Source organism: Manis javanica, chromosome 9 (genome assembly GCF_040802235.1).
Source record: "Manis javanica isolate MJ-LG chromosome 9, MJ_LKY, whole genome shotgun sequence".
In the NCBI taxonomy this organism is placed as follows: domain Eukaryota; kingdom Metazoa; phylum Chordata; class Mammalia; order Pholidota; family Manidae; genus Manis; species Manis javanica.
In genome coordinates, this window is record NC_133164.1 from 103,050,947 (window position 1) to 103,078,508 (window position 27,562).

The following is a 27,562-nucleotide window of genomic DNA, read 5'->3' on the forward strand; positions in this document are numbered from 1 at the left end:
TTTAAACTTCCTAACACTTAGTAAAAGGCTCAATTTTAAGAGTCTTAAAAAAAAATGGCATAAGACAAGCATCTAGACCAGTCACGGTTAGTAATTATGGGATGCAACAGAGTCAATACACACCAGCAAAATAGGTACAAATGACGGTAGAAAAGAAAAGCACAATTGCAAGTGAGTACTATATACAATACTTTTGGCTTGATAAAATACCTAAAATCTAATGATCACAAAATACCACATTTAATAATTGCAATACAAAAATACACTACACAATCTTCATACTTCCTCTTTTCTTCATGAAGGCAAAGATTACTGCAAAAAAAATTAAAGTTAATTCAATCTTCATTTTAACAGGAAACATTTGATTTCTAGATATATAAGGAATAAAAGTTTATATAAAATACTTGATGAGAGTTATAAAAATCTTTTTTTCTGGAATGTTTTATTTATATTTAGGTGTCACTTTTGGATAATCTAAAAATGAAAATCTTCTTTTAAAACCTATCACAAAGGACTTTTACTTCTCCCTTTATGTGATGGTAGTCAGAGAAATATCCATGAATATATAAATGAAAAAACTGTATGAACAACCATTCTCAGTCATGTTACTTGTATTCAGAATGGCTTCAATCTGATCAAGTATACCCCACTTTGAGAGACACCATGGGGAAAAAGGAAATTGCTTTGTAAGTGGTGAGACTCAGAGAGGAAAACAGGCAGGAATGAATTCTAAGGGCTAACTAACAATAAATAAGAAATGAAAACAAAGCCTTTTAAAAATAGTGACATACATAAATGGGAAAATGTGAACTGCCTGCCCCCAAAGGCACCTATGTAGGGACTGGGCATGAAGAACTCCCTGCCTCTGAGGTGGCGGATGACCACAGTGTACATGGAGCAGGGTCAGATTAGTGCCAGCAGGCTTCCCTTTGTATCTCTTAGCAAGGTGAACTGAGATCAGTGATCACCCATTTCGATCTTGCTCTCCCCACAAAGGCTCTGAACAACTTTCCCTGTTACTTAATGAAGCACAAGTCACACGTGAGATTTGGGAGTACAAGACTTAGATTTGCTTCCTTGAAGAGAACAATTCCCCTGCAGCTCCTCACTCAGGATCTCTCTGTGCTGAATTTTATCCAGAAAATTACCTTGAGCATTACATGCCAAGATACTTGTTGAATGATTACCTGGAAGTAGGCCCTATGGTTGTCTTTAAGCTTGTCTGTCTTTCTGTAATGAGTTTGTGTTGCTTTTGTCCTTTAACTGAGTAACCTTTGCATAATCATTTACTCTACAAATATTATTTATGTGCCAGGTATTGTTATAAGTACTTGGGATATATTTGTGAACAATACAAAGATCCCTGTCCCTTTGGGGCTTACATGGTAAGAGAAAAGAAACATATACAGTGAAAAGAGTTTCTGTGCTTAAAGCCCATAACTGTTTTCATCATTTTATTGTGTGTCCTGCCAGAGTTTTTAACATGTAAACCAGGGCAATTGCAAATATTTATTATTTCCCCGCTTATATATACTAATCAGATACCCCATCTATTGTCCATCCTTGCTTTTTTCTCATAACGTGTCCCAGAGAGCCTTCTTTCAGTACCCTTATTCATTTTTAAAGCTCAGTGTGTTTTTTTTTCAGTAAGTCTCATTTGATGGATACTTGAGTTGTTTCTAACCTTTTGCTGTTATAAAAAAGAACTGCCAAAATAAACTTGTATACTGTCATTTTTTATAAATGCCAGTATGACTGCTGGGTCAAAAAATGATGTATTTGGAATTGGGTCAGATATTACCACACTGTTCTTTATTGGAGCTGTGTCAATATACACTCCCACTGGCAAAGTTTGAGTTTGTCTGTTTCCCCCATAACTCTGCATAATTTTCTAAGCTGATAGCTGAAAAATGGCATCTCAGTTTTAAATTACATTTTTATTAGAATGTAATTAAGCATTTAAAAATATATTTAAGGGCTATTTGATACCCTTTTATGAACCTTAAAAACTCTGAACTTTGTGAATACATCATCTTTAGGCAAATTGGTTACTATCTTCAGGGTGTCTACAGGTAACTACTGGCTTGGCTTAATTCAATTAGGAATTTTTTCTTTTGAGAAAATGTCAGGCAAGTGAATAGCCAGGATTAAGCTATGAGGACAGTAACTGTGTCTTATTAATTCCCCTAAGCTTAGCACAGGACCAGGTGCACGTTAGGCGTTCCAATAAAATGCTTTAAAGAAGAAAAAGGGCACTGAAACAATGTGTTCTTTGAAAGTTTATAGCACAACAGCACCACCAAGGGGAGCTTTAGCTAAAGCATCCCCCCCATCAAACTTCCTCCAGCCACCTCTCTAAGCCACAGCAGACACATATTCAAATTGGAGATAGTGTGACAGCTATGTAAATGCCATTTCCAAACAATCTTTGAGCTCCACCTTCCAAATTTAATGCTGCCCCAACCTCTCTTGTATAGAACCTCTGGGGGTCACCACTGACAATAACACTATCAGAGTGACATCCAGTCAGTCACAGTGCCACAGGGTCACACAGCTCTACATTTTCACTGTCAAAAGACAAGATCTGGCCAAAATCAACCACTCTGTGGCCAGGGCAGCAACACAAACATCCATGGAACAGGAACTCTGCCCACTTGTCATAAGACACCATGCTGGGAGGTAGGCATTTCCTTCTGAACAAAAGTAAATGCATACAGGGAAAAATCAGAGGAAAGAACTTTTATATCAAATGCAAATTAAACAAAAGAAAGAAAAATACCAAGATAGCATTTGAATGGATTCACCCTAATTTTCTATTCTTAACAGAAATCTAGACATTTGTCTTAAGCCTAGAATTTAAGAAAGACAGTCATCATTCATTTCACCCCAGCTACTCTGGGTAATAATTTATGATAGTCTGTGACAGCTAGTATTCAAAGGTGGCCACAAATGAACCAAGCCTCCCCAGTTTCTGTGCTTTTGTGGTCCCCTCCTCTTGAATCTGGCCTGGTCCTGTGGCCTGCTTTTGATCAATAAAATGTTAAAGTGATGCTCTGGGCTAGCTAAGCGAGGTCCTAAGAAACCTTTTGGTTTCTGTCATTCTTGGGAAGTTGGGAGAAGGCTAAGCATCATCAACAGGGCACATAGAAAAGAATGAGGTGCTCCAGGGAACGTCTCCAACAGACCTCCTTGCTGACAGCTGGCATCAATTGCCAGCCACAAGACTGGCTCACACTGGACATTCAACCTGGCTGCCGTCTGACTGCAGCACGGAAGAGATTTCAAGTAAGTTATCACTCAGCTAAGCAATCGATCCACACCACTGAGAGTGAATTATAAGTTGTTCTAAGCCACTAAGTTTTGGGGTTTTTTACACAGCAATAGACAACCAGAACAAATTCATTTTATAGCCACACCCAGGCAAGATGAGCAATAGACTTTTAAGGTGATTAGTACAATAACAGTTCCATCTTATGACTTTCAAAGACAGAGACCATGTGCTCTTATTGGAAATAAACATGATTTATATATTCTGTATATCTCCTTTCTCTTCCAGCCCCTGATAATTATGTTCTCAATAAATAATTATTAAATGGAAGCATGAATAATACAAACATAGCTAACTATTGATTATATTGATGGAAGGAAGTAACAGTATAATTAATTCAGAAATAGAAGATATTTTAAAGTATGTATGTTGAACTTTGTAACACAGACACCCTCACACTCACTCTATCCCATCTTCTGAAATGTCATTAGAGTAGTGATTCATAAACTTATTTCAGAGACCCTTTAGACTCTTAAAAAATTGAGGATCCCAGGAGCTCAAAGTTGTCAGTAGTAAGTTTCTCTATCAGCTCATAGGTCTTTTGCTCCCTGTTGGTCTCTCTCTCCTGAAGCTTTCTTTACATGCTGGTTCTAGGGTTCCTTCCCACCAGGACAGCAACCCCAACGGAAGAGAAAATCCCCTTGACAAAAGTCCCAAGAAAAATTGAGGCGGGCTCTCACTGGTCCAGCCTGAATCATTCCAAGCCAATCACTTTGGCCAGTAAGGCGAGGTGCTGTTATAGATCAGGCCTGGGTCTGTTACTGATCAGCTCTGGGTTACACACACTCCCGAATGCTGGGGATAGAAAGAGTCTTCCCGAACAACATGGACTAAGGGTGGAGAATGGCTGGCTCCCCAAAAGAAACCCATGTGCTATAACCAGAGGAGGACAAAACAGATGCTGGACAAAATAAATAAACAAGGTTTAAAAAAAAAATTGAGGATCCCAAAGAACTTTTTATATGTGGGTTATACCTACAAACATTAACTATAATAGAAATAAAACTGAGAGAAATCTAACACTTACTCATTCACACATTACAGTGAACACACATTACATGTTATCACAAATAATGCTCAATAAAAAATAACTCCTTTGGGAAAAACTGTAGCATGATTTTCTATTTTCTGCAAATCTCTTCACTATCTGGCTTAATAGAAAACAGATCCTCATTCCTGCTTAAATTAATCTGGTTTTAGTTGAAACATATGAAGAAAATGCAGTCTCATAATATATGTACTTGGAAAAGGGAGGAGTACTTTAATGCCTTTACTTCTTAGATACTAAAATAAAAATCGAGTGGTAGTTTCTTAAAGATTAGTTAAAATTTGAAATCAGAAACCATAACAAAAAACACTGAGCCTATTGCATTAAGATCCATTGGACTGTATTAATGGTACTTTCAGTGAATCTTTTTATCTGTGCATATTTTTGTACCTTCATGCTTTCGTCATCTGAAAATAAATCTCTTCACTAAATTTTGCAGATCTTCCAAATGTGGACACATTTCATCATACAGTATCCAAAAAAAATCCCACAATTATCATTACTGATTTCACCACCAAAGCCTTTAATTACTAGGAAGTTGTCATACTCAAGGGACCAATACAGGTTTTCTAAAATTATAATTTTTGCTTGTCAGTTCCAATTTCACCATTGGCAACCAACACTAGCAGCAGTCATTTCCTCTGAAGTGGCAGGGTCACTTCATTCACTCTCAAGAAAATGCCTGCCAAGTGTACACGACATTCATTCCTTACCATAAAAATGGTAATCCATCAAAAAAGTGCCTAGTTCACCTCACAATTCAATCACACAAGTGCTCTTCCTCAACACAATCACTGTAGTTCAACGTGCAATGGAAGTGTTTTATGTCAGCTTCCAGCTTTATTACACAAAATATTTAAAAGGCATGTATTCAAGGGTGAAGATTTATTACAACTGATTGTATTTACTGTTTCATCAAGGACATTCTTAAGTCAAAGTGGCCTTTTTTTTCCCCACTGAAAGTGTGTAGTTGTAGAACATAGTGTGTACTAGTAAGTTTAGTGCCACTCTCTTGGTTTATGCTAAGGTGCCAGCAGTTCTACCCCAATTTTGCTTTTACAACACTGGGGAAAATGTCAGCACAGTGAAAAACAGCATATGACTAAGGTCAGCTTGTCAGATACCTTTTGCAGCTGTTTTTATTTTAATATTTATTTTTATCACCTTCTTGTGTGAGTCAAGTTAGATGGTAAGTTTTATGAGTTGTTCTGTAAGTAGCTGAAACGGACCTACATTTATGCAAGTAAAATCTCCCTAAGGTTTCTAAAGAAAGCTGAGGGTCAGATAAGACGGAGCTAAGTGCTGCCCCCTTATCACCAATTTAACTCAAGCACCACCTCACTAGTGCAGGGTTGGCAATACTCAGGCAGGCCATCCGCTTTCTGCCTTGTTATGCTCTCATCAGCGCGCTATTGCAGGGCTCTGTACTATCTGATTATTAGTCTGCTGACTGCCATGTTAAAAACTCTCTGAAGGCAGGCCACCAGTATAAATCAAGAAATGCTAACGACTGGCAGTATCTGGAAGACACTTCCTATATGGAGGACCTACAGGAAATATTTGATGGTTAAATGGTTAAATGATCCCTAAATACCAACCCGTGTTTTTTTTTTTCAATCTCAACCATATTATAAAATGCCCTTTGTGAAGAAAACATTATTAGAATCAGTTACTCTAGTTTCTCAAGACAGTGTATTCGGAATCCCAGTGATTTATAAAAAATTGAGTGATTCTAAATGGTAAATCCATAATGATGTGAAGGTCTTAAGATATAATATGTTACATCATTAGGTAGTAATTAAGTAATGACAGTTGGTTACACTTCTGAACCCAGGTCTAATGCTTTCATGAAAATTTATTAAGCAAATAATATACAATGTTCTCATGTTTCAATATAATCTTGTTTGACTAATGGAAGTAAGAAAATAGGCACATCTGGCTGGAAAAACAGCACTAATAGGAATGTCATATTGAATTCCTACAGTTGTTTTTCTTAAACCTGTGGTTTAAGGCCTTCCTCAAACCCAGAAGGCCCTTCAGGTTTTTTTCAACCAGAGTTCCTAAGAAGGTATAAATTTTGTCATCAATTAACTTCTCTACTATGCATTCAGAAAGGTATGGGCTATGTGCCATCATTGGAAAAACTGAGAAAATCATCACTCATGTCGTTCTCCATAGGGCTTGGCTCTCTCAGGGAAGCCTGCTGTAGCATCATGGTGTCTGAGACCCCACAATTCACTCTCAAGTCTACTCAGTGAGCAACTACCAAAAGACAGTTTTGCCAGTCTTGCTTTGACAGTGCACTGGAACGAGTGTGAGCTTTTAATCTGGACATACTTACCAGCTGTGTAACACCAATACCCCAAACTATAAAAGCCTCCAAACTTTTATGAGTCTTAAATGTAAGAAGAGAGACAAGTGGTGACAAGAATGAATTGATCATAAAATGGATCTTATTTTTTAAATAAGACAGTATTCACAAAATACAACCAAGGGAAAGAACCTGACATGTTACCATGATGCACTTGAACCTATTATGTTGTGTAATATAAATTCATTCCAACAACAAACAAGTCATTCTGCTTCTTAATATTCTCTTGAATGTGTTTAGCTCATTGTCTTATTTGGTTCAGGAATAAAATCAACCCATAAAAAACTCAGTGAAGACAGAAGTGATGAAGCCTGATGTGGTAAGCTAATACTAGAAAGTATTATTAAAAGCAAATTGTCTACCTTTCTTTGATTCCATGGGCCACTCAAAAACCTCTGAATTTAACCAAAATAGAAGAACTAACCACTGATTTAACCACATTCCCAGGGCAGGTGATGAGGCATGTGAGACTCACCAATAAGGAGAATGCTTTACCAAGTCCCTTACAACCTGCGCCTTTGCAGTCTTCAGAAAAAAGCTGGGTGACTAAAATGTGTATCATTACATGTGCACAGCAGTAAAACAGCTTACATATACTGGCAGCTTGGGACCAGACAGACAAGACGAACAGCAGTGAATCTGGTTAAAATCTGAACAGCATGTGTTCAGTACTGGTGGTTCTTCATGCAAAGAATAAATTATGCATTGAAGAATTTTTAAGTTCTTAAATATGTGATTAGATTTTATCAAAAAACAAAACCCAAACACAGCCCTTATTAAATAGTACTACCCTTATTAAATAGTTTTAATTAAAAATCTAATCTATGTTTTGTATTATTTTATTCTCAAGAGGTTTGAAAGACCAGAAAACTTTCAATAATGTCTTACATTGTCATCAACTTCACTAACTTTCAGAAGCAGCAGGTGTCTGCAAAATGCAGCCAGAGAAGAATCAACTCACCTGCAGTTCCAGAACTAAGCTTGAAATCTCAGAAGCCAGCCCATTTTCTGAGAACCAGTTACTAAGTTTTTATTAAAAGCCTACAGTGTGCCTACTGAGAGCTACTTCCTACAAAGTAATGCAAAAAAGCATAAGACAAGTCTTTTACTTCCAGTAATTACTGCTCTGCTTAACCAACAAGATTCACAACTTCAGGCCAGGCCAGGGTGTAACAAGTACCAGTACTGGCCGGGTCAAGACTCTGAAGTTCTCCCTCTCCAACACCCTCCTCTGAGAGAAGCCATATTGTCTACTACGTAACTTTCTCCCTTTCTGCTCCCTGCTCCTGTCGCTGTAACTAGCCGCTGGGCCAGAAACTGACAGTGACCCAGGCATTGTTATGAAGAGATGAATAGGGCCAGTTACGGTCTTTCTCTTTGTAACCTGAGTAGGCAAAGAAGCAGCAACTCTGTTAGCAGCAGCTGGGTCTACAGGAAAAAGGCAGAGGAGCTGTATTTGGGGGGTTGCCAGCTGTATTGCAGGTTCAAGGTAAAACACAACAGAAGGACAGGACACTGAAAGCCCTACAGAGAGAAGAGGTGATACCGGGAACTGCCTCAACTTTTTTCTAGTTCCAGATCACATCTGTCCTGACAATAGGAGTGTATCTGCGAAGAGCAGGGAACCCTAACAATTTAGTAAGGATGGAGCAGCATGAATATGTCACTATAAGTATTAATGGAAGATTAAGAGCAAATGGCAAGGGTGCAGATCATGCCACTCTAAGGCACAGTCCTTTAGTGCCGGCACTACTGACATACTGGACTCTTTGCTGTCCCGTGTAGTTCCACATCTTCAGCAATGCTCCTGGCCTCCACCCACGAGAAATCAGGAGCAACTTCCTACCCAGCTGCAGCAGAAACCTTACTGTAGACACTGCCAAGTGTCCCCAGAGACAAAATGACCCCCAGCTGGAAGCTGCTGGTATAAGGAGGCCGAATTTTAACCTGGCAAAGGAAGCCACTTCATGATTTCAAGCAAAGGGAGCAGTACGACTAGATATGCTTGTCAAATGGATGCAGCGGTCCCAGGTCTACTATGGCGTGGAGGTAGGGAGGCAAAAGGACCAGGATTGATGATGACACAGCATGGGTGAACGTGCGAACGCACAAGCCAGAAGTGTAGTGCTGGAGAGAGAAAAGAGGGTGTGTGTAACTCAAGGGTAGAGTTTGACAGTTCAATACAGCATCTGAGGGAGAGGGAGAAATGGTGGAGAATTACTTGTAGGTTTCTGGCTTGGCAGTTTAGGTGTCTGTGGTGAGGGCCATTACCTAGGACAGAGAATCTCAAAGGAAGAGCAGGTTTGAAAAGGAGTTCTGGTGTAAACTTAATAGAAGTTTAAGGTAAGTGCGGGATATCCAGGTAGTGAGATTAGTAGAGTTAGTGGTCAGCCAGCCAACACTTACACCACACAGGTTATAGGCCAGGCCCTTTACAAATACTATTTAACCCTTGATGTATCCACTGAGAAAGCAACTACTGTCACCCCACTTTTCGAGGGGGAACTTGCTGCATAGAGCAGTTAACTTCTCCAATACTACACAGCTAGTAAGTTTTGAAGCTGGGATCCTCAAACTCAATCTGTGCTCCTAGCCACGACACTTACTGCCTGCCTCAGGAAAAAAAAAAGAGAAAAATCGGGACTGTAAATATAGATTTGGATGGTTTTCAGCATGTGAGTGCATAGCAAGTGAAGCCACTGGCACATATGTGAATTCCTGGGGAAAACGAGCAAAGAGAAGGAAAAAAAAATGAAGGATGAAATACCGCAGAAAAATACCTGTTAGGTCAAAGGTAAAGGAGAAGCCAGAGAAAGCAGGGTGGGATCTTAAGAGCAGGATGTAAGTGATGTTATCTTTGTAAACCAACACAATCCCTTGCATATAATCTACTCTTTATAAATGTTTTTAATTGAATTAGTAACTGTATAACTCCAAATAATGCTATCAAATATCCATAGCATATTCAAAAGATTGTATAGTTGAGCAAAACCCAAATTGTATGTTAATGATATTTTGAGAATACCCAGAGTTTGTGGAAGACACAATGTAATTAAATATGAAATAGCTTAGACACTGCGTAAAATCACTCCTTACATTTATGTCCAGCTAAGAAGGTTGTTAAAAGCTTTAATCACATCCTACTTTCACAGAAACGAAACATATTCCTCTATTTTCCATTTTGTTGAAGATCACATGAAACACTGGCTTTTCTAAATTATTCTACTGACAGATACAAAACTGGGTAGCCTCTTCCTCAAAGAGGATTTAGAAAACATGTATATGAAAACTGATTACTTCTCACTTGCAGGAATTACTGGAGCATCTGGTGAATCTCGAGTTCTACTGCTATAATAAATCTCCCGTGTATCTAAAAGAGTTTTTGTTATGCATTCCTTATCATAATTTACAATTCTATACTCTAAACACAAACATTTAGTAGAAAATGACTTTCTTCATGATAGAAAAGGCTGGCTGGCCCCCATCTCCAATTCAAGACAATTGTTTTCTAAGGGAATAGATCTTGATTTTCAAACTCCAACTCAAAGTGCTTTCCAAACTTTAATACGCACAAATCATTTGGGGATCTTTTTAAAATGAAGCTTCCGATTTAGCAGGTCTGAAACTGGGCCGACACTCTATTTCTAACAAGCTCACTCCTAAATGATGAAGATGATCTGGTCCACACTGTCTATTCAGATGTGGCCCTCGGACCAGAAGCACTGGCAACACTTAAGAACTTGTTGAAACTGCATGTCCCTCAGGGTGACAAATGGAGCATACTAACATCATCTGCTGAAAGTGATGACTCTAGAAATCTGCATTAAATTATTTCTTTTAACACCCACTTACAATTCATTTGTTCACATTTTCTTCTTTGTTGTTACTGAAGATCAGACCTTTTCTCTCTATTCCCAAACTATGGATCTAAGAGTTAAGCCCTCCACAAGAAGGTGCCAGCAAGGCTTCTCCCCTGTAAGCCAACGGTCCACAACATACCAATGGAGCTGGACCAGTTATTGCTCTCTCACCACACCGCTTCTTGTTTTGGTTTGGTTTGTAGTGGCTGGTGCTTTTTCCTATCCGGCCAATCTCTAGAGAATCTCTCAACTCACCTTGCCATATTTCTCAATGAGATATGTACTCACCATTCTCTGAACTAACACTCACCCTTATCACAGTATTCACCACATTTTGCTGTATATCATAAATGTTTGCCCTTGTCTTACCTTGGCTACTGAAGTATAAACTACTCACGGGCAGGAATTTTTATAATTTTGATATTCCTTGAATTAACACAGTTTATCACTAATATAATGCTAAATAAAATTCCATTAAAATGAAGTAAAGTACTATTCCTTATTGATGATAAACCTGATCTAAACATCCCCAAACCGCAAATCTAAATTACATTTCCTATTTCTACAAATACTATTGGTTTTCCATTTTACCCATCACAGATAGAAAATTAGATACAGTGCTTTATTTGCATTTTTCCAACTCTTACACCTAGAAAACTTTTGTTTAGTCTTGCTTGATACATTCTATCTATCAGAACTTAAATTCTGAACCAGTTCATTTGGAATTTTCAAGCTGAATAGGCCAAATATTCACATATCAGTTGCGGAAAATTAATCTTGTAATGAAATCTCCTCAAAGTTATAAAACTCTATATACACACAAAGAAAACCAGACCACAAAGCAGCACAGATATCATTAAATTTGTCACTCTGACATAAAGCATGGAGACAAAGGCTAATTTTTAGAAACTAAAGGCTCTTCAGAACACCTGGAAGAATCCGAGGTATGAGATGATGCAATGTTTACTTTTAAATCATGAAGTTTGTGTTAGTCCAAAGTCAGTCAACTGGACAATCTCTCAAGTACAAACTCAAAGCCAATATAATGTATTAAGACCAGACCAAAATTTCATAGCACATCAATGGAAAATACCATCTGCTAAATTCTGAAAATAAAAAAGTTAATTCTGAGTGATTGTTAAAAATGAGTCTAGGTCAATAACTGTCCCTAACGAATGGATGGAAAGAAGAGATCAAAGATCAAAAATGATACAGACTTGTGATCACCATCAATGACTAACACACAAAAACTAATCACCAGAACAGCACTGCCCAAAAGCAAGAATTAAAGGAAATGACTGGACTTCATTTACTTTCATAACCAATGTTTTCCTTAAGAGACACTAGGACAATATAAAGCATCCTACCTGAAGGCCAAAAATTACCCACATATATTAAAAATTTATGCAAATGATATCCACTCATCACTTAATAATCAGCTTTCCTACCCTTATGGATTATGTCTTTGGCAAAAGGGAAGAAAGTGATGGGAATTTGGGTGGTGTAGTGGCAGGGAGAATATTGCCTCCCTCCCCACCCTAAAATGTCCACCTCCTACTAATCTCCTAGACCTGTGACTATGTCACCTTAGACGGCAAAAGGGACTTCGCAAACCTTGAGATGTGTAGATCATCCTGGGTTATTTGGGTGTGGACAAGGCAATCTCAAGATCCTCAAAGGGGAAGAGGGAACCAGAAGAAGATGTCAGAGTGATGAGATGTGAGAAAAACAATAACTTACTGTTGCTGGCTTTAACAATGGTGGGAGAGGCCCCAAGCCAAGAAAGTAGGCAGCTTTTAGCAGATGGAAAAGGCAAGAAAACAGATGCTCCTCCAAAGCCTCCAGAAAGGAATGCAGCCCTGTTGACAACTTGATTTTAGCCTAGTGAAACCTGGGTTGAACTTCTAAACTACAGTATTGTGTAAGAAATCTCTGCTGTTTTAAGCCACTAATTTGTGGCAATTTGCTATAGGAGCAATAGTAAACTAATACAGCGGTAAGCTGCTATAGTCTTTTGTAAAAAGAATTCTCTAAAACAAAAACAGGTATCTCCTTCAAAGGGCAATGCGACGCTCTATAAAATGCTCAGCAAATATGTTAAGATTTAGTTTGCATTTACTCAGAAATACACCTGCTCCTCTGTAAAAAGCTAAAACCACACAGCATAAGACTGAATTTTATAAAAAGATTGAAAATAAACACTTTGATCAAAGAGGTGGGTTGGAAAACAAAGCACAACAAGGTATTTCCAACTAAACAAGAAGGTGATGTCAATTGTGTAGGTAAATTTTATATTCCTCACAGATAACATTTAAAAAGGGACTGCCAGACTACCTTTTTCAATACGTCAGCCAGAAGGCAAAAATCAGTATTTCTTTAAAAGCTCATATTTACCTGATGATCCTCTGGGCAGCATACTGATGGAGAGAACGAAACTGTGCCGACATATTTGCTAAAGCTGCCAAACAATTTGTGTGAAGGTACTTGTCCTGTCAGAAAAACAGCAAGTTTAAAACATACATCAAATCCTCTCTACATGGGAAGAAAGGTTAACTAGAAGAAAATGTAACTCAGTTGTCACTCATTTTAGAGAGTTCAGGTCCACAATCCTTCTCTCTCAACTCCAAAATACATAAGGCATTGAAAACTCAGGTTTTTTCACCACTCATTTAGAAGCAACATCTGGCACAAAAGATTATGATGTTATTTATGGTCTTCATTATCCCCACTCTGGTCAATACTGAAATAGTTCACTGCAGAAATATTAATGTTTAATTACAGCGTGCTGCTCCAGAGCCTAATGGTCACATACAGTGTAGCATATGTAATTATCTTTCTAAAGTCAAAAAAGTCTCCATTCTAATAAAACACATCTGGCCCCTAGAATTTCAGATAGAAGGTTGTGGACATGCACCTACATTAGCCCCCCAGAAGGGAATAGCTGAAAACAGTGCAGAAAACTTGACCATTTCTCTGAGCTGTGACTTGTGCTTTCAGCTTCTCTGTTGACCAGAACTGCACTTTGCTCCCAAGTACTGCAAATGCAATCCAGTCAAGATTTTTCTTTTATTCTCTAATGTATTCTCTTTCTTCCACTTCCTTTCACATCCAAATTCATATTTTCTTGTGTTGCTATCTTCTCACATTTTGTTGTTACTGCTTTTAAAAGGTAAATCAGTTTTATCAGTTCAGCAAGGTTTATGTAAATATGTTCTGCTGTTTTTTTCTATTTCATGTAAAATATCTCTGATTATATAACCTATTAAATATTAAGAAACAGACACAATATATATTACACTAGGAGCATGTGATACAGCGACTATATGTGGATCTGTATTTTCTACTGTATTTAATGAGAATGTTATTAGCACTCTAAATATTGAGATTGCTTTAAACTATAGTCCAATATGCACTGTATGCATAAAGACAGAAAAAGAGCTATGGAATACTTACTCTTGTCCTTGTCATGTTGTATTGAATGGTTCTTATTACGACCAGTATCAGGAGACTTCCCAGTGAAATTTCAGTTAAAACCCGTTCTGAATACCAAGTAATATTTTTTAATATCTGTAATGAGGGAGAAAAGTTGAAGTGAATATGATAGCTTTAGGAAAAAAGGGATTATCCATGTCTACAATGTCTGATAGCCATGGCTTTGCTCTGGGGAAATTAAACAGTATTTAAACGTGAACTGTGAGACCTTCAGTTCAAGATGACAGAACTGTGCTGATGGGTTTGCTTCTCCTTTCTTCTTAAATACAAAAGGAGAAAAAGCAGGTATGGAAAACAGAGGAGGGTATATATCTTTGGTAGACACAAAACAGAGACAGCTGGAAGAGGTATGGAACAGAGGACAAGACTGACAGAAAGCCAATCAGAGTCAAGCAGTTTGAAAGTGAAAACAAGAAAGCTAAGGAGTCCCTTGAAAAGCAGAGCTGTCCCAACAACCACAAAAAACCTCCACTCTTGTGTTCAGGAAAGGCCAAGAACACAAATTAGCCAAGATCTTCCAGAAGAGATGCAGTGTTCTACTGTGGCTTTTAGAGCAGGCAGCTCTGGAACTCACCTCCAGGCCTCGGTTAGCAAGAACTGTTTTCTAGCTTAAGTGGGTGCAGTTCCATGGTAGATATGCAACATGGGCATCAGAATAGGGCAAGAGAGAGAAAAATTGTTAAGTGCAGCAGCCAATTATGGGCTGCCACAATAAAGGAGGTAAAATGCAAAAATATCAACAGCCTCAACTGAGCACTAGAAGTCCCCTGAAGTCCTCTTCCATTAAGATCACTCTTTTCTCTCCTCGACTCATGGAGTCAATGTGCCCCATTCTTCTTCATCTATGAATGAAAAAGGAAGATAATCCTGCCCTCTCCACCAAGAAGCTACATTGCTGCACAGAGCACAGCCAATGCCCATCATTCACAACTATTGTGGGGGATGCCATCACCATTCAAAACAAATGAAACTAGACTCTCATTTACAACCATGAATGGATAACAAAAAGCCATCAAAAAAGCAGAGAATCAACAATCTAAAGCAATACATGTTGAATCTAAGCTAGCCTCTGTTCTAATTACCAGCACATATGAAATACAGAGGATAGAAGAATATGTTAAATTAACGCAATGATATAATCAGCCAAAACCAAATGTAGGAACTGTATTAACCCAGTTTCTATACTAAGTGGTGAATAAGGTGGGAGAGATGCTATTTTACATTATAAAGTCTTAAGAGCCAAATGCAGTAAGTGGACTTTGCCCTACTTATTGCATGTCTTTATTGCATTAGGCTATTTTTTCCAATTATATATATGTCTAATGTGTTCACAACAAAATGTTTACCAAATACTGTGAAAATGAGTAAATATGGAACTGAACATGAAGAGGAAACAGGCCCCCAATTAAACAGAGATAATTTAAGAAGCTGGAAAAAAATTTTCTTAGATTCTAAATGTTATCTTTAGATACCATGAGATTTGACAGAAGACTGCATCCATAAAGTAAGAACAGGCTACTATGAAGGAGAATCACAGAAAAGCTGTGGAGGAGAAAAAGCTGCTGAAGGTTAAAAACATGATGACTGAAACCTGAGAGAGAAGAAATTAGAGGAATGGGCACAACAGATAACTCACTTTGTGAACTGAAAAGACTAAACTGAAACCCACAGCCAAAATCACATTTAACAGCAAGAAGCCATCCTTTTAAGATTGGGAGCAAGACAAGGATGCCCACTCTCCCCACTTTTATTCAGCATAGTTCTGGAGATCTTAGCCATGGCAATCAGACAATACAAAGAAATAAAAGGCATCCAGATTGGTAAAGAAGAAGTTAAACTGTCCCTGTTTGCACATGACATGACATCATACAAAAAAACCCTAAAGAATCCACTCCAAAACTACTAGATCTATCTGAATTCAGCAAAGTTGCAAGATACAAAATTAATATGCAAAATCTGTTGCTTTCCTATGCACTAATGATGAAATAGCAGAAAGAGAACTCAGGAAAACAATAACATTTATAATTGCACTAAAAAAGAATAAAATACCTAGGAATAAACCTTAACCAAGGAAGTGAAAGACCTATACTCCGAAAACTACAAGACACTCATGAGAGAAATTAAAGATACCAATAAATGGAAACACATCCCATGCTCATGGCTAGGAAGAATTAATAGTCAAAATGGCCATCCTGCCTAAAGCAATCTACAGATTCAAAGCAATACCAATCAAAATACCAATAGCATTCTTCAACAAACTAGAGCAAATAGTTCTAAACTTCATATGAAACCACAAAAGACCCCAAACAGCCAAAGCAATCCTGAGAAGGAAGAATAAAGCTGGGGGGATTATGCTCTCCTGCTTCAAGCTCTACTACAAAGCCACAGTAACCAAGATAATTTGCTACTGGCACAAGAACAGAACAATAGACCAATGGAAGAGACTACAGAGCCCAGATATAAACCCAAGAATATATGGTCAATTAATAAAGGATAAAGGAGCCACGGACATACAATGGGGAAATGACAGCCTCTTCAACAGCTCGTGTTGGCAAACTGGACAGCTACATGCAAGAGAATGAAACAGGATTGTTTAATGCCATACACAAAAGTAAACTCAAAATGGATGAAAGACCTGAATGTAAGTCATGAAACCATAAAACTCTTAGAAGAAAACATAGGCAAAAATCTGAATATAAATACAAGCAACTTCTTCCTGAACTCCTCTCCTCAAGCAAGGGAAACAAAAGCAAAACTGAACACTTGGGACTACATCAAACTAAAAAAGCTTCTGTACGGCAAAGGACACCATCAGTAGAACAAAAAGACATCCTACAGTATGGGAGAATATATTTGTAAACAACATATTCGACAAGGGGTTAACATCCAAAGTATATAAAGAACTCACATGCCTCAACACCTAAAAAGCAAATAAACTGACTAAAAAATGGGTGGAGGATATGAAGAGATAATTCTCCGAAGAAGAAATTCAGATGGCCAACAAGCACATGAAAAGATGCTCCACATCACTCATCATGAGGGAAATGCAAATTAAAACCACAAAGGGTTATCACCTCACACCAGTTAGGATGGCCAGCATCAAAAAGACTAAGAACAACAAATGCTGGCAAGGATGTGGAGAAAAGGGAACCCTCCTGCACTGCTGGTGGGAATGTAACCTAGTTCAACCATCGAGGCAAGCAATATGGAGGTTCCTCAAAAAACTAAAATTAGAAATACCATTTGACCTGGGAATCCCACTCCTAGGAATTTACCCAAAGAATACAAGTTCTCAGATTCAAAAAGACATATGCACCCCTATGTTTATCACAGCACTATTTACAATAGCCACGATATGGAAGCAACCTAAGTGTCCATCAGTAGATGAATGGATAAAGAAGATGCGGTACATATACACAATGGAATACTATTTGACCATAACAAAGAAACAAATGGATGGAGCTGTTCAGTGAAAGAAGCCAGGCAGAGAAAGACAAGTGCCAAATGATTTCCCTCATTTGTGAAGTATAACAACAAAGCAAAATGGAAGGAATAAAATAGCAGCAGACTCACAGACTCCAAGAAGGGACTAGTGGTTACCAAAGGGGAGGGGTGGGGGAGGACTGGTGGGGAGGGAGGGAGAAGGGGATCGAGGGGTATTATGTTTAGTACACATGCTGTGGGGGATCACGGGGACAACAGTGTAGCACAGAATCTGTGGCATCTTACTACACTGATGGACAGTGACTGCATTGGGTATGGGTGGGGACTCGATAATATGGGTGAATGTAGTACCAAATTGTTTTTTCATGTGAAACCTTCGTAAGAGTGTATATCAAAAGTACCTTAATAAACAAACAAACAAAAAAAGACTAAACTCAGTTCTCTCAGACAACAGCAATAAAAGGCTAAAGAAGCATATACAGAGAAAAGCAGTGATCTAAGGTCTAGTTAATAAGGTTCCAGAAGGAACAGACTGGAAGGAAAAGAGAAAAATTACTGATAGAAGAAAATTTCTTCAAGAAGAAAGACTTTGAACATTCTAAGCAGAAATATTGAAAACCATCAAAAATTACTGTTAAGTTTCTGTTCACAGTGTGTGAGAAAACTCTACTGCCTTCCAGACAGAACACATTATCACCAAAAGAAAGGGAAATGACTAACATTAGATTCCTTATCTTGAATGCTACACATTTGAAGGACAACAACATCTACAAATTTTTGAGGGATAGATTCTGATTCTAGAATGCTATACCTACGAAGACTACCACAGAAGTATATACAAAAATATAGACTTCTAAATATGCAAGCACTCAGCAGGAACCCCCCCATGCACCATTTCTGGGGAAAAAAACAACCACACATGTAAGTGCTTAGCTACCTCTCCACTACCTCACCACTGTAACAATAATAAAAAACAGCCAGAAGAATCCAAGAGAAGGAGAATACTAAGAAATAGACCCATAAACGTGAACAACAAACTTTGGTTACCATGGCAGGGGGTACAGGGTGGGGGTGGAATAGGTAACATAGGTGAAGGGGATAAAGAGGTACAAACTGCAAATTGTAAAATAAGTTAGTCATAGAAATGGAAGTACTACATACAGAATATAACCAACAATATTATAATATCTGGGTAAGGTTAACAAGAGGAACTACACCTACCATGGCAAGCAACTAGTTATCAAGTCACTATGTTGTACATCTGAATTCAATATAATATTGTATATCAAACTTTATTCCAATAAAAATATAAAATATAAAAGGAAAATATGGACTACCAAACAACAAAAAAAAACCATAATTATAATCCATGAAGTCAGGAAAATATAACCAAGTCTAAATAATATGCTTGTACCTCAGTTGTTCTAAAAGACCAACAGCATAGGAATTTCTTTGGTAAGTCTATCCCCCCCTAAAATTCCAAACAATATTAAGAATGAAAATGGGGGTATTGAAACAGATAAGAAAAATATAAAAGTAAGGGAATACTATGTTTGACTTCATGCAAGCACACACAAGGACCTCCACAATATAAATTTTTACTCAGTTCAGCTATCTGGCATGAAGAACCCCATGTCACCTACTGTCCCTCATTACAAATTACCCAACCCGGAATGTATTCTGCAGTCTCCATTCAGAGGCTAGCATAGAGCAAATGACCAGTACATGGTAGCTGAATATTGTTTGTGAAGTAAAAAATGTACAGTTTTAAGCATTTCAATTCATTGATGACTAATAATGGCCTTAATCAAGCAGAAGAGATAACCTATGTGCACAATAGTTTAAAAATTCAAAACAAAGAGTTTTGCCAGTTGAATCTTTATAAAGGTATGGTGAAGTGTTACATCCGGACTTACTCTCCAAGGCAGCAGTTCTCAAAATGTGGCCCTGGGACCACCAGAGGTCCCTGAAACATTCCTGCAGAATATTTGAGGCCAAAATTATCTTCATGATAATACCACATGACTCTCCAGTCTCAATTCTCTCATGAGTGTACAGCTGAGTTTTCCAGAAGCCACATAACATGCCTGATAGCACAATAAACTTAATAAAGAAGCAGACATGGGAAGCTGTCTTCTGTTAAGGAAATTCATTAGATTTGTAAAAATGTGAATTAATGCTACTCTTCTCACTAAATTTCTGTTCGTGGAAAACTTTTCTCTGTGGAAAAATTTATTCTCATAAAAATATGTTATTGAGGCTACCATGCAATGGGCTTATTATTACAGTATTTATTATTTCTAACTGACCTAGTTAAACATTTTTTAAATATGTCAAATTTAGTTTCTAATATGATAAATGAGTAGAACTATAACCTATATAAAAAAGTTATTTAGTGCCCTTATTTATTTTTATTTTATTTATTCTTTTATTAAGATATCATTGATATACACTCTTAAGAAGGTTTCACATGAAAAACAATGTGGTCACTACATTCACCCATATTATCGCTTCCCCCCTCATACCCCACCTATAGTCACCGTCCATCAGTGTAGCAAGATACCACACAGTCACCACTTGTTCTCTCTGTGCTACACTGTCTTCCCCATGATCCCCCCCACACCATGTATATTAATCATAATACTCCTCAATCCCCTTTTCCCTCCCTCCTCACCCACCCTCTCCCACCCCTCCCCTTTGGTAACCGCTAGTCCCTTCAGTTTTCCTTCATTGTTACATTCCACAAATGCCCTCATTTATTTTTACGTGTAAAAACCAAAAAGTTTAAGAATTACTGCTGGTAAGTCTCCGAGGGAATACTAACCCAGGATACTCAACAGGCAACTTCACTAGTGAGAGGAGTTTCTGTCTTTTAAAAGGTCATACACTTGAGTATAGTTCAGCTTCTCCTCTCTCTTTGCTCTTTTGTTTAGAAATAAATATCATAAGCCATCGATGTTTGAAACAGAGGCCATTAGTGGTTAACATCTACTTGTGTGTGTCACAAAACTGGATGGAAGAAGAGTTCTGAATAAAAGTAGTATTATTCATTTCACATTCAACAAATATTTAATGTGTATCCACATAGTAAACTTACAATGATATTATGAAAACTAGAAGTCTAATTTAGCATTTACATAAGGATTTGTCTTTTCCTTCTGTGAAAAATTTATCACTGTTTAGAAATTGTGGTAGTGTTTAAGAAAAAGTATAAATAACTAGTTATACAGTTCATACAGTGTCCCATGGGACATTAATGCTTAATAGGCAGCATACAGAAAACTTTCTTGGTAACCTCACTATAGTTCTTGACCTGTTTATTTGGTTCTTACAAAATTTCTCCCCTCCTGCATTCAATGTTCATTCAGTTTAATAGTTTTAGACTGTTATTATCCTAATTATGCATTTCATATATTTATCAGTTTATGCAAGAATAACTTAAATGAAATGTATAAGGCAATCCCTATGGATGTGAAAATGTCTTCCTTTTCAAAACATATGTAAGAATTGCTTGTGGTTCTAGGTCCTTTTTTGGGCTTTTTTCCCCTTATATAATTTGCTTTTTTAAAATATCTCTCTTTCAAATGTTATATATGCAGTAACACATTATATGGTATCAAGTCCTTAAAAAATCAAGTATGTGTAGAAAAACACAAAGTATAATTAACTTCCGTACTTCCACAACTGACATTCACATTTTATTTTTTAAGATATAAATCCCATTTATTCCCCCAAAGAGGAACAAACATTGTCTTGACTTGAATATGTATCTTTCTAGTACATTTCAAGTACTTTATGTATATACATACAATACCCCAAAACATAGCATTCCTTTGTATACTTTCTAATTTACATAACCAGTATCAGGATGTATTGAGTTGAATAGTGTCACGCCAAATTTATGACCCCAAAACCTATGAATATGACCTCATTTGGAAATGAGGTCCTCATAAACACAATCAAGTTACGATTAGGTCATATTGGATTAGGATGGACCCTAAATCCAATATGACTGCTGTCCTTACAGGGAGGAGGAGGAGAGACCCAGGAAAAGACACCAAATGAAGGAAGCCATGTGGCGACAGACACAGAGATAAAGGTGATGCAGCTACATGCCAATGAACTCCAAGGACCACCAGAAGCTAGGGAGAGAGAAGGATCCCTCCCCTAGATCCTTCACAGAAAACACGGCCCTGCCTACACTTTGCTTTCAGACTTCTGATCTCCAGAACTATGACAATAAATTTCTGTTGCTTTAAACCACCCTGTTTGTAGTAATTAGTTATGGCAACCCTAGAATCTTTTTTGTTTACATCCTGTTTCTTAGATTCAGTATGTTTTTGCAACACCCTTATATTGATGCATATAAGAAATATTTATCATGTATGCCAAAATCTAATAGAACCAATTATTTTTAAAAATTAAATACTTCCTTGATAGTTAATAAATAGCTACTGCACTAAGCCATACCTCCAGGACTTCCTGAGGGTTCAGCAATTAATCCACAACAGAGAACAAAGAACTACAGTTAATATCCATTCTTAATGGCTGATTTTGGTGCCTTAGAAGTTAAATATTTGAGTATAGACTCTACATATAAGTCTACTTGCTAGTCCATTGAAGTACTGAACAGTGCTTGTATAATAGGCCACTTTTTAAAAAAAAATCACTCTTCTATTAATAGAAATTTATTTCCCATTTTTCCCCTATTAAAAACAGTGTTACAATATAGACTCTTACCCTCATTATCCAAAATCTCACTATATGAAACTCAGAAACCATGAATTCTCACTCTCCATATTCTTACTCTCTGGATATTACTGGAAATCAGGAATCACGTAGATTTTAAAAGCAAAAATATCTGTAAAACACGTTTTAAGCTACCCAGTTTCTGGTACTTAGCGACTTCATAAGCACATCTGCAAGAGTTTTCTAGGAAGTACAGTTAAAAAGTCATTGAATAAGAAGTAATCCCTTTTTTTTATTAAGGTATCACTGATATACAATCTTATGCTCAGGTTTCACATGAGCAACACTGTGGTCACTACATTCCCCCTGTTATCAAGTCCCCACCACATACCCCATTATAGTCACTGTCCATCAGTGTAGTAAGATGCTACAGAGTCACTACTTGTCTTCTCTGTGCTATACTGCCTTCCCAGTGCCCCCATGACATTATGTGTTCTAATCATAATGCCCTTTAATCCCCTTATCACTCCAACCTTCCCAAGTCCCTTTCCCTTTGGTAACTGTTAGTACATTCTTGGGTTCTGTGAGTCTGCTGTTGTTTTGTTCCTTCAGTTTTTTCTTTGTTCTCACACTCCACAGATGAGGGAAATCATCTGGTACTTGTATTTCTCTGCCTGGTTTATTTCACTGAGCATAATACCCTCTAGCTCCATCCATGTTGTTCTAAATGGTAGGATTTGTTTTCTTCTTATGGCTGAATAATATTCCATTGTGTATATATATCACATCTTCTTTATCCATTCATCTACTGATGGACACTTAGGTTGCTCCCATTTCTTGGCTATTGTAAACAGTGCTGCAATAAACATAAAGTGCATATGTCTTTTTGAATCTGTGATCCTGTTTTCTTAGGGTAAATTCCTAGGAGTGGAATTCCTAGGTCAAATGCTATTTCTATTTTTAGTTTTTTGAGGAACCTCCATACTGCTTTTCACAATGGTTCAATTAATTTACATTCCCACCAGCAGTGTAAGAGGGTTCCCCAAGAAGTTATCCTTTTTAAAATACTATGTGAGGGTCACTATTAACTAAAAAGCATAGAACAGCAATGTCCAACACAGTAGCTCTAGGCACAAATGTGTATTTATATTAAAATAAAAAATTCTGTTCCTCAGTCACACTAGGCACATGTCAAGTGCTACCAAATCTTCTCCAAGTGCAATTACAGAAGCTTTCTATCATCACAGAAAGTATGACTGAATAGCCTGGTACAGAGAACACCACTGTATTCATCACCCAGTTTTATCAAATATTAATATCTTTGCTTCTGAAGCATCTGAAGCCCCTCACTACTCTTCCCTGATCATATTCTGTAACCTTAGGCAGCCACTTTTCTGAACTGGGTACTTCATCACCATGCAGATAAACAATTACTGACCAAGGTGAAGCCCCACTGTGTACTCTTCCCCATTTTCATTCCCATACTCTCTAGATGTAGCCATCACCCTGATTGTTTTATTCTGCATGCTGTAAATCTTTTCAAAACTATAATCAGTGATGTGGATGACCATTAATAAGCATGTTCTCTCTGTGCAAGTGTGCACGAGTTTTGCTAGATAACCTTGGGACTGAAATTGCTGAGTTGTGGGGTATGCCCAGCTTCAGTTTTACTCCTAGAGCCAACACACACATTATGACCCAGAAATTCTATTCCTAGGTTTACACCCAAGGGAATGAATGCGTATGTCCACTGAAATACATGTTTGAAAATGTGCACAGCAGCTTTATCAAAAACAGTTTTAAACTGTAAAAAATCCAAATATCCTTGAACCAGAAAATGGATAAACATACTGTGGTATATTCATACAACAGAATGGCACACAGCAATGGAGAAGAACAAATTAATGACCCAGTAATATGGTAAATTTCTGCAATACTATGTTGCATGAAAGAAGCCAGTATAAAAGAGAACACACTGTAATTCAAGGAGAAGTAAAGATCTATTTTGAGAGAAGTCAAAATAGTGGTTCACTCTGGTTGGTGTGGGGTATTGACCAGGAAGAGGCATAAGGGAGTCTTCTATTATGCTAGAAATGTTCAATATATACAGGTATACACATATGAAATAATACAGGTATATACATATGTAAAAACTCATAGGTTGTACCTTTAAAATTAGTGCACAATATTTTATACCTCAATTTTTAAGTACTTTAGAAAATCACATTGGTTTTTAACTCCTTATTAAAAGAAAGAGAAATGCTATTTAAAAATACTGAGTAAATCAGGGCATGTATTTTCTATCTGGCAGTACTTCACTAAATGTAAGAAATCAAGAAATTTATACATCTTATCCTCTTTGTACAGTGTCAAGATTCCTTAAATCTTAGTTGAAATGATGGTCACACTATTTAAGAGGCAAAAAAAAGTTTTAGTGGGATATCACAGAGAAGTAAAGATAACACAAAGCCCTACTGAAGAAAAGAAAGTGTTTGTACCCTGTGAAGAGTGAAAGTACTAGCCCTGTCCTCCCCACTGCACCCTACAGCAAGGAGACTGGAAGAGTCCCCCCTGAAAAATTGATCACCCCAAAAGACATGGCCTACAGAGAGTAGAATCCCCAAAGAAATAGGCTATACAGAGCAAGTTATAGCAAATAAGTCCTGCCCACACTGAGAACTTACAATCAACTCCTTAGTGTACTACTCCTAAATATGAACACAGATCACCAGACATTTGAGGAAAGCCTCCAATTGGAGTTAGACAGGAGTCCACAAAAAAAATGAAGATGGAAGGAGGAAAAAGTCTATGTGCTGGAAGCAGGGCTGGGAATGCAGAGGGAACACACACAATGTACAAGAAGGAGAGCTAATGACTTGTCTTCCATCTCAGGAAGATAACAGTGAATATTGAAATCTGAAAAATCAAGAAAGCAGTATAAGCATGTTCTTGAGAAACATGGACAAAGCTGCAAGCATTTGTCTTTGGGGTGGGGGTATTAGGTATAGGGTAGACATGGGGTCTGCTAATCTGCATTAAATCCTAGTACTTCTATATAAGTTTTAAAACTATGTACATGTATTACTTTGACACAAAGAATAATAACAAAGAGAAAGATAAAATCAGGTTGGGAATGGAACTCAACAAAAGGACTATAGAAATATAAAACCATCAATTTCTCAGTCTTCTTCTCTTTGTCCCCTGTTCTTTCACTCATTCTACATTGAGAGAGCAACCTATTTGATGATTTCTATTACAACTAAAAAGTGGAAATGAAATGTAGAGGAAAAACGAACTCAGTGGCAACAAAAATATTTGCCAATTACTAAAGGAACCATTTTGACAGAACTTTTAAGTAGCTAATACTCATTCAGAAAAAAGCACCACTTCATAAATCAGCAGAAAAACACACCATTTCCAAGTCAGGTTCTTGCAGAAACATCTACCAGAAGGAAAAGAAGAAAGAAATGCTAAGGCTACAGTTAATCCTCAGGAGGGACATGTCTATTGTGTAATTCGGAAACTCTAACCCAAGTAGTGGTGACTTACCACTTCGTGAATGGATCGATTGAAGCCATCATCTTCTGTAAGGATCAGCAATATTATAAGGGCCATATACACATGGTGCGAATTCCTTTCTTCAACATGATACAGAATCTCAAGAATTGGTAAAACCTAAAGAATAATAAGTTTAATTTACTACCAAAATTACTTTATTGTAATACCAATGCTTTATAAACCTTTATACTTTTATTTTGTACAGGTACTTTAATTTCAGAATTACATTTTCTTTAGAAGAAAAAAAAAATCAAACTATGACTCTGAAACAAACAAAACTGTAACTGAAAGTACTTTCCAATTGTACAGCTAAGATAGCAGTAAAGAAAAATCCTCCTCCTCTTTGAAGGTCTGTTACAAGTAAAGGTTGGGTTTGTAGAGGCCATTTAGAGGCATGGCAGCCTCCAGCCCATCAGGTAGTTACACACATTAAGATATATTTTTAGAAACACTATAGTGTGTCAACATTTCTTAATAGTAAAGACTATAGAATAAATGAATTTTACACAAAATCAGATTAGCAAATTTCCTACTGATAACATTTTCCTAATCATAGCCTCAAAAAAGTATTTATTACAGGAGAAAAGCAGAAGGACAGTTAAGGACATAAGTTAAGACATCAAAGCAAGCTGTGCAAGATACTAAAAATGAAGACACAACCCCTCCACTCAATCCCCTTCACCAAAAAAAATCCAAAACAAAATCTTTTAACTTTTCACCCGTGTATGTCAGCCTTGTATGTATCAACATTCTTACCATGGAACTTTCTACAACAGGCAACGTCATGAGCTTTCTGCTTATTGTGATCATTTCCCTTAGAATACATCATGCTCAGAACTGCCTCTGCTTATGCTCAGTCACCCATCAGTAAATAAGCCTTCTCTTCACAAATTTTTACTCTACAAGCTGTAAACCACTACACCCAATTTTACTATGTAAGCCAATGTTTTCCACATAGAGCTGGTGTGCAGTCAGGTTTTTTCATCACATTTTTTGTCCTTAGTGCCACTTTGACATAGAATATGCTCTTCAAATAAATTCTAGTATTCCATGTTTACTAGTGTTTTAACACTGAAGAAATAGCCACCAAATTTCTGGAGAATCCTGCTATCAAACTGTAAAAACTGGAGCACAGGGGACATTTTCTCAGTAGCATTCTCAAAGCTGCTGGCTATTTCAGGGATGTTCACAATTTTCATGAATAGCCCAATGTTATCTATACATATGTATTTCAAATTATAATATTAACACATTGGTGAGGTAGCTTTCCACTCACAGAAACATTTTTGTTCACACATTAGTAATAATGGAAATCAGTGATTGCCTATAGGAGTTTTTGTCAATGTGCAAAACATTGGAACCAATTTCATTCTCATAGTGAAGGAAGCAGTTAAGTGATACCTGGCAAACATACTTGAAGTAACATCCCAGGAACTAAGTTCAGGGAGCCCTGAAGTCTAAGCCTGTTGTAGGGACAGACACATGGAAAAGTAAGTTGAAAATCACCCTTCCTTTCAGCTGTTCCCATCAGAAAATGCTGCAACTGTGAGGAGTTCCCTGAACTGGGTGGGCAGGCACTTAGGAACAGGTAGAACCAAGAAGGAATTAAAACCTTCTTAAGAATGGCAAACAGTGCTTCTTGGAGAAACTGATCAGGCTAAATCATGGGCAGTGGGTGGCTATTAAATAAAGCTCTAAAAGGCAGGGAGTTTGTTGTACTGCTGTGTTCTGCTCAGTGACACCATCTCCACATGCACTCTCTTCTACTCATA

At 37.4% G+C, this 27,562-nt stretch overlaps 1 protein-coding gene across 4 annotated transcripts in view; it reads right to left on the bottom strand.

Moving 5' to 3' along the window:
• DYM (dymeclin) overlaps window positions 1–27,562 on the bottom strand; it is a 403,540-nt gene that overhangs the window by 202,712 nt on the left and 173,266 nt on the right. For all 4 annotated transcript variants that reach the window (XM_073213038.1, XM_073213037.1, XM_073213039.1 and 1 more), the window contains 3 exons: window positions 25,782–25,907; window positions 14,061–14,174; window positions 13,002–13,096 (listed from right to left, as the gene is read on the bottom strand). In XM_073213038.1, coding sequence (XP_073069139.1) covers window positions 13,002–13,096; window positions 14,061–14,174; window positions 25,782–25,907 — 335 coding nt within the window. The remainder of the gene's footprint in view (window positions 1–13,001; window positions 13,097–14,060; window positions 14,175–25,781; window positions 25,908–27,562) is intronic.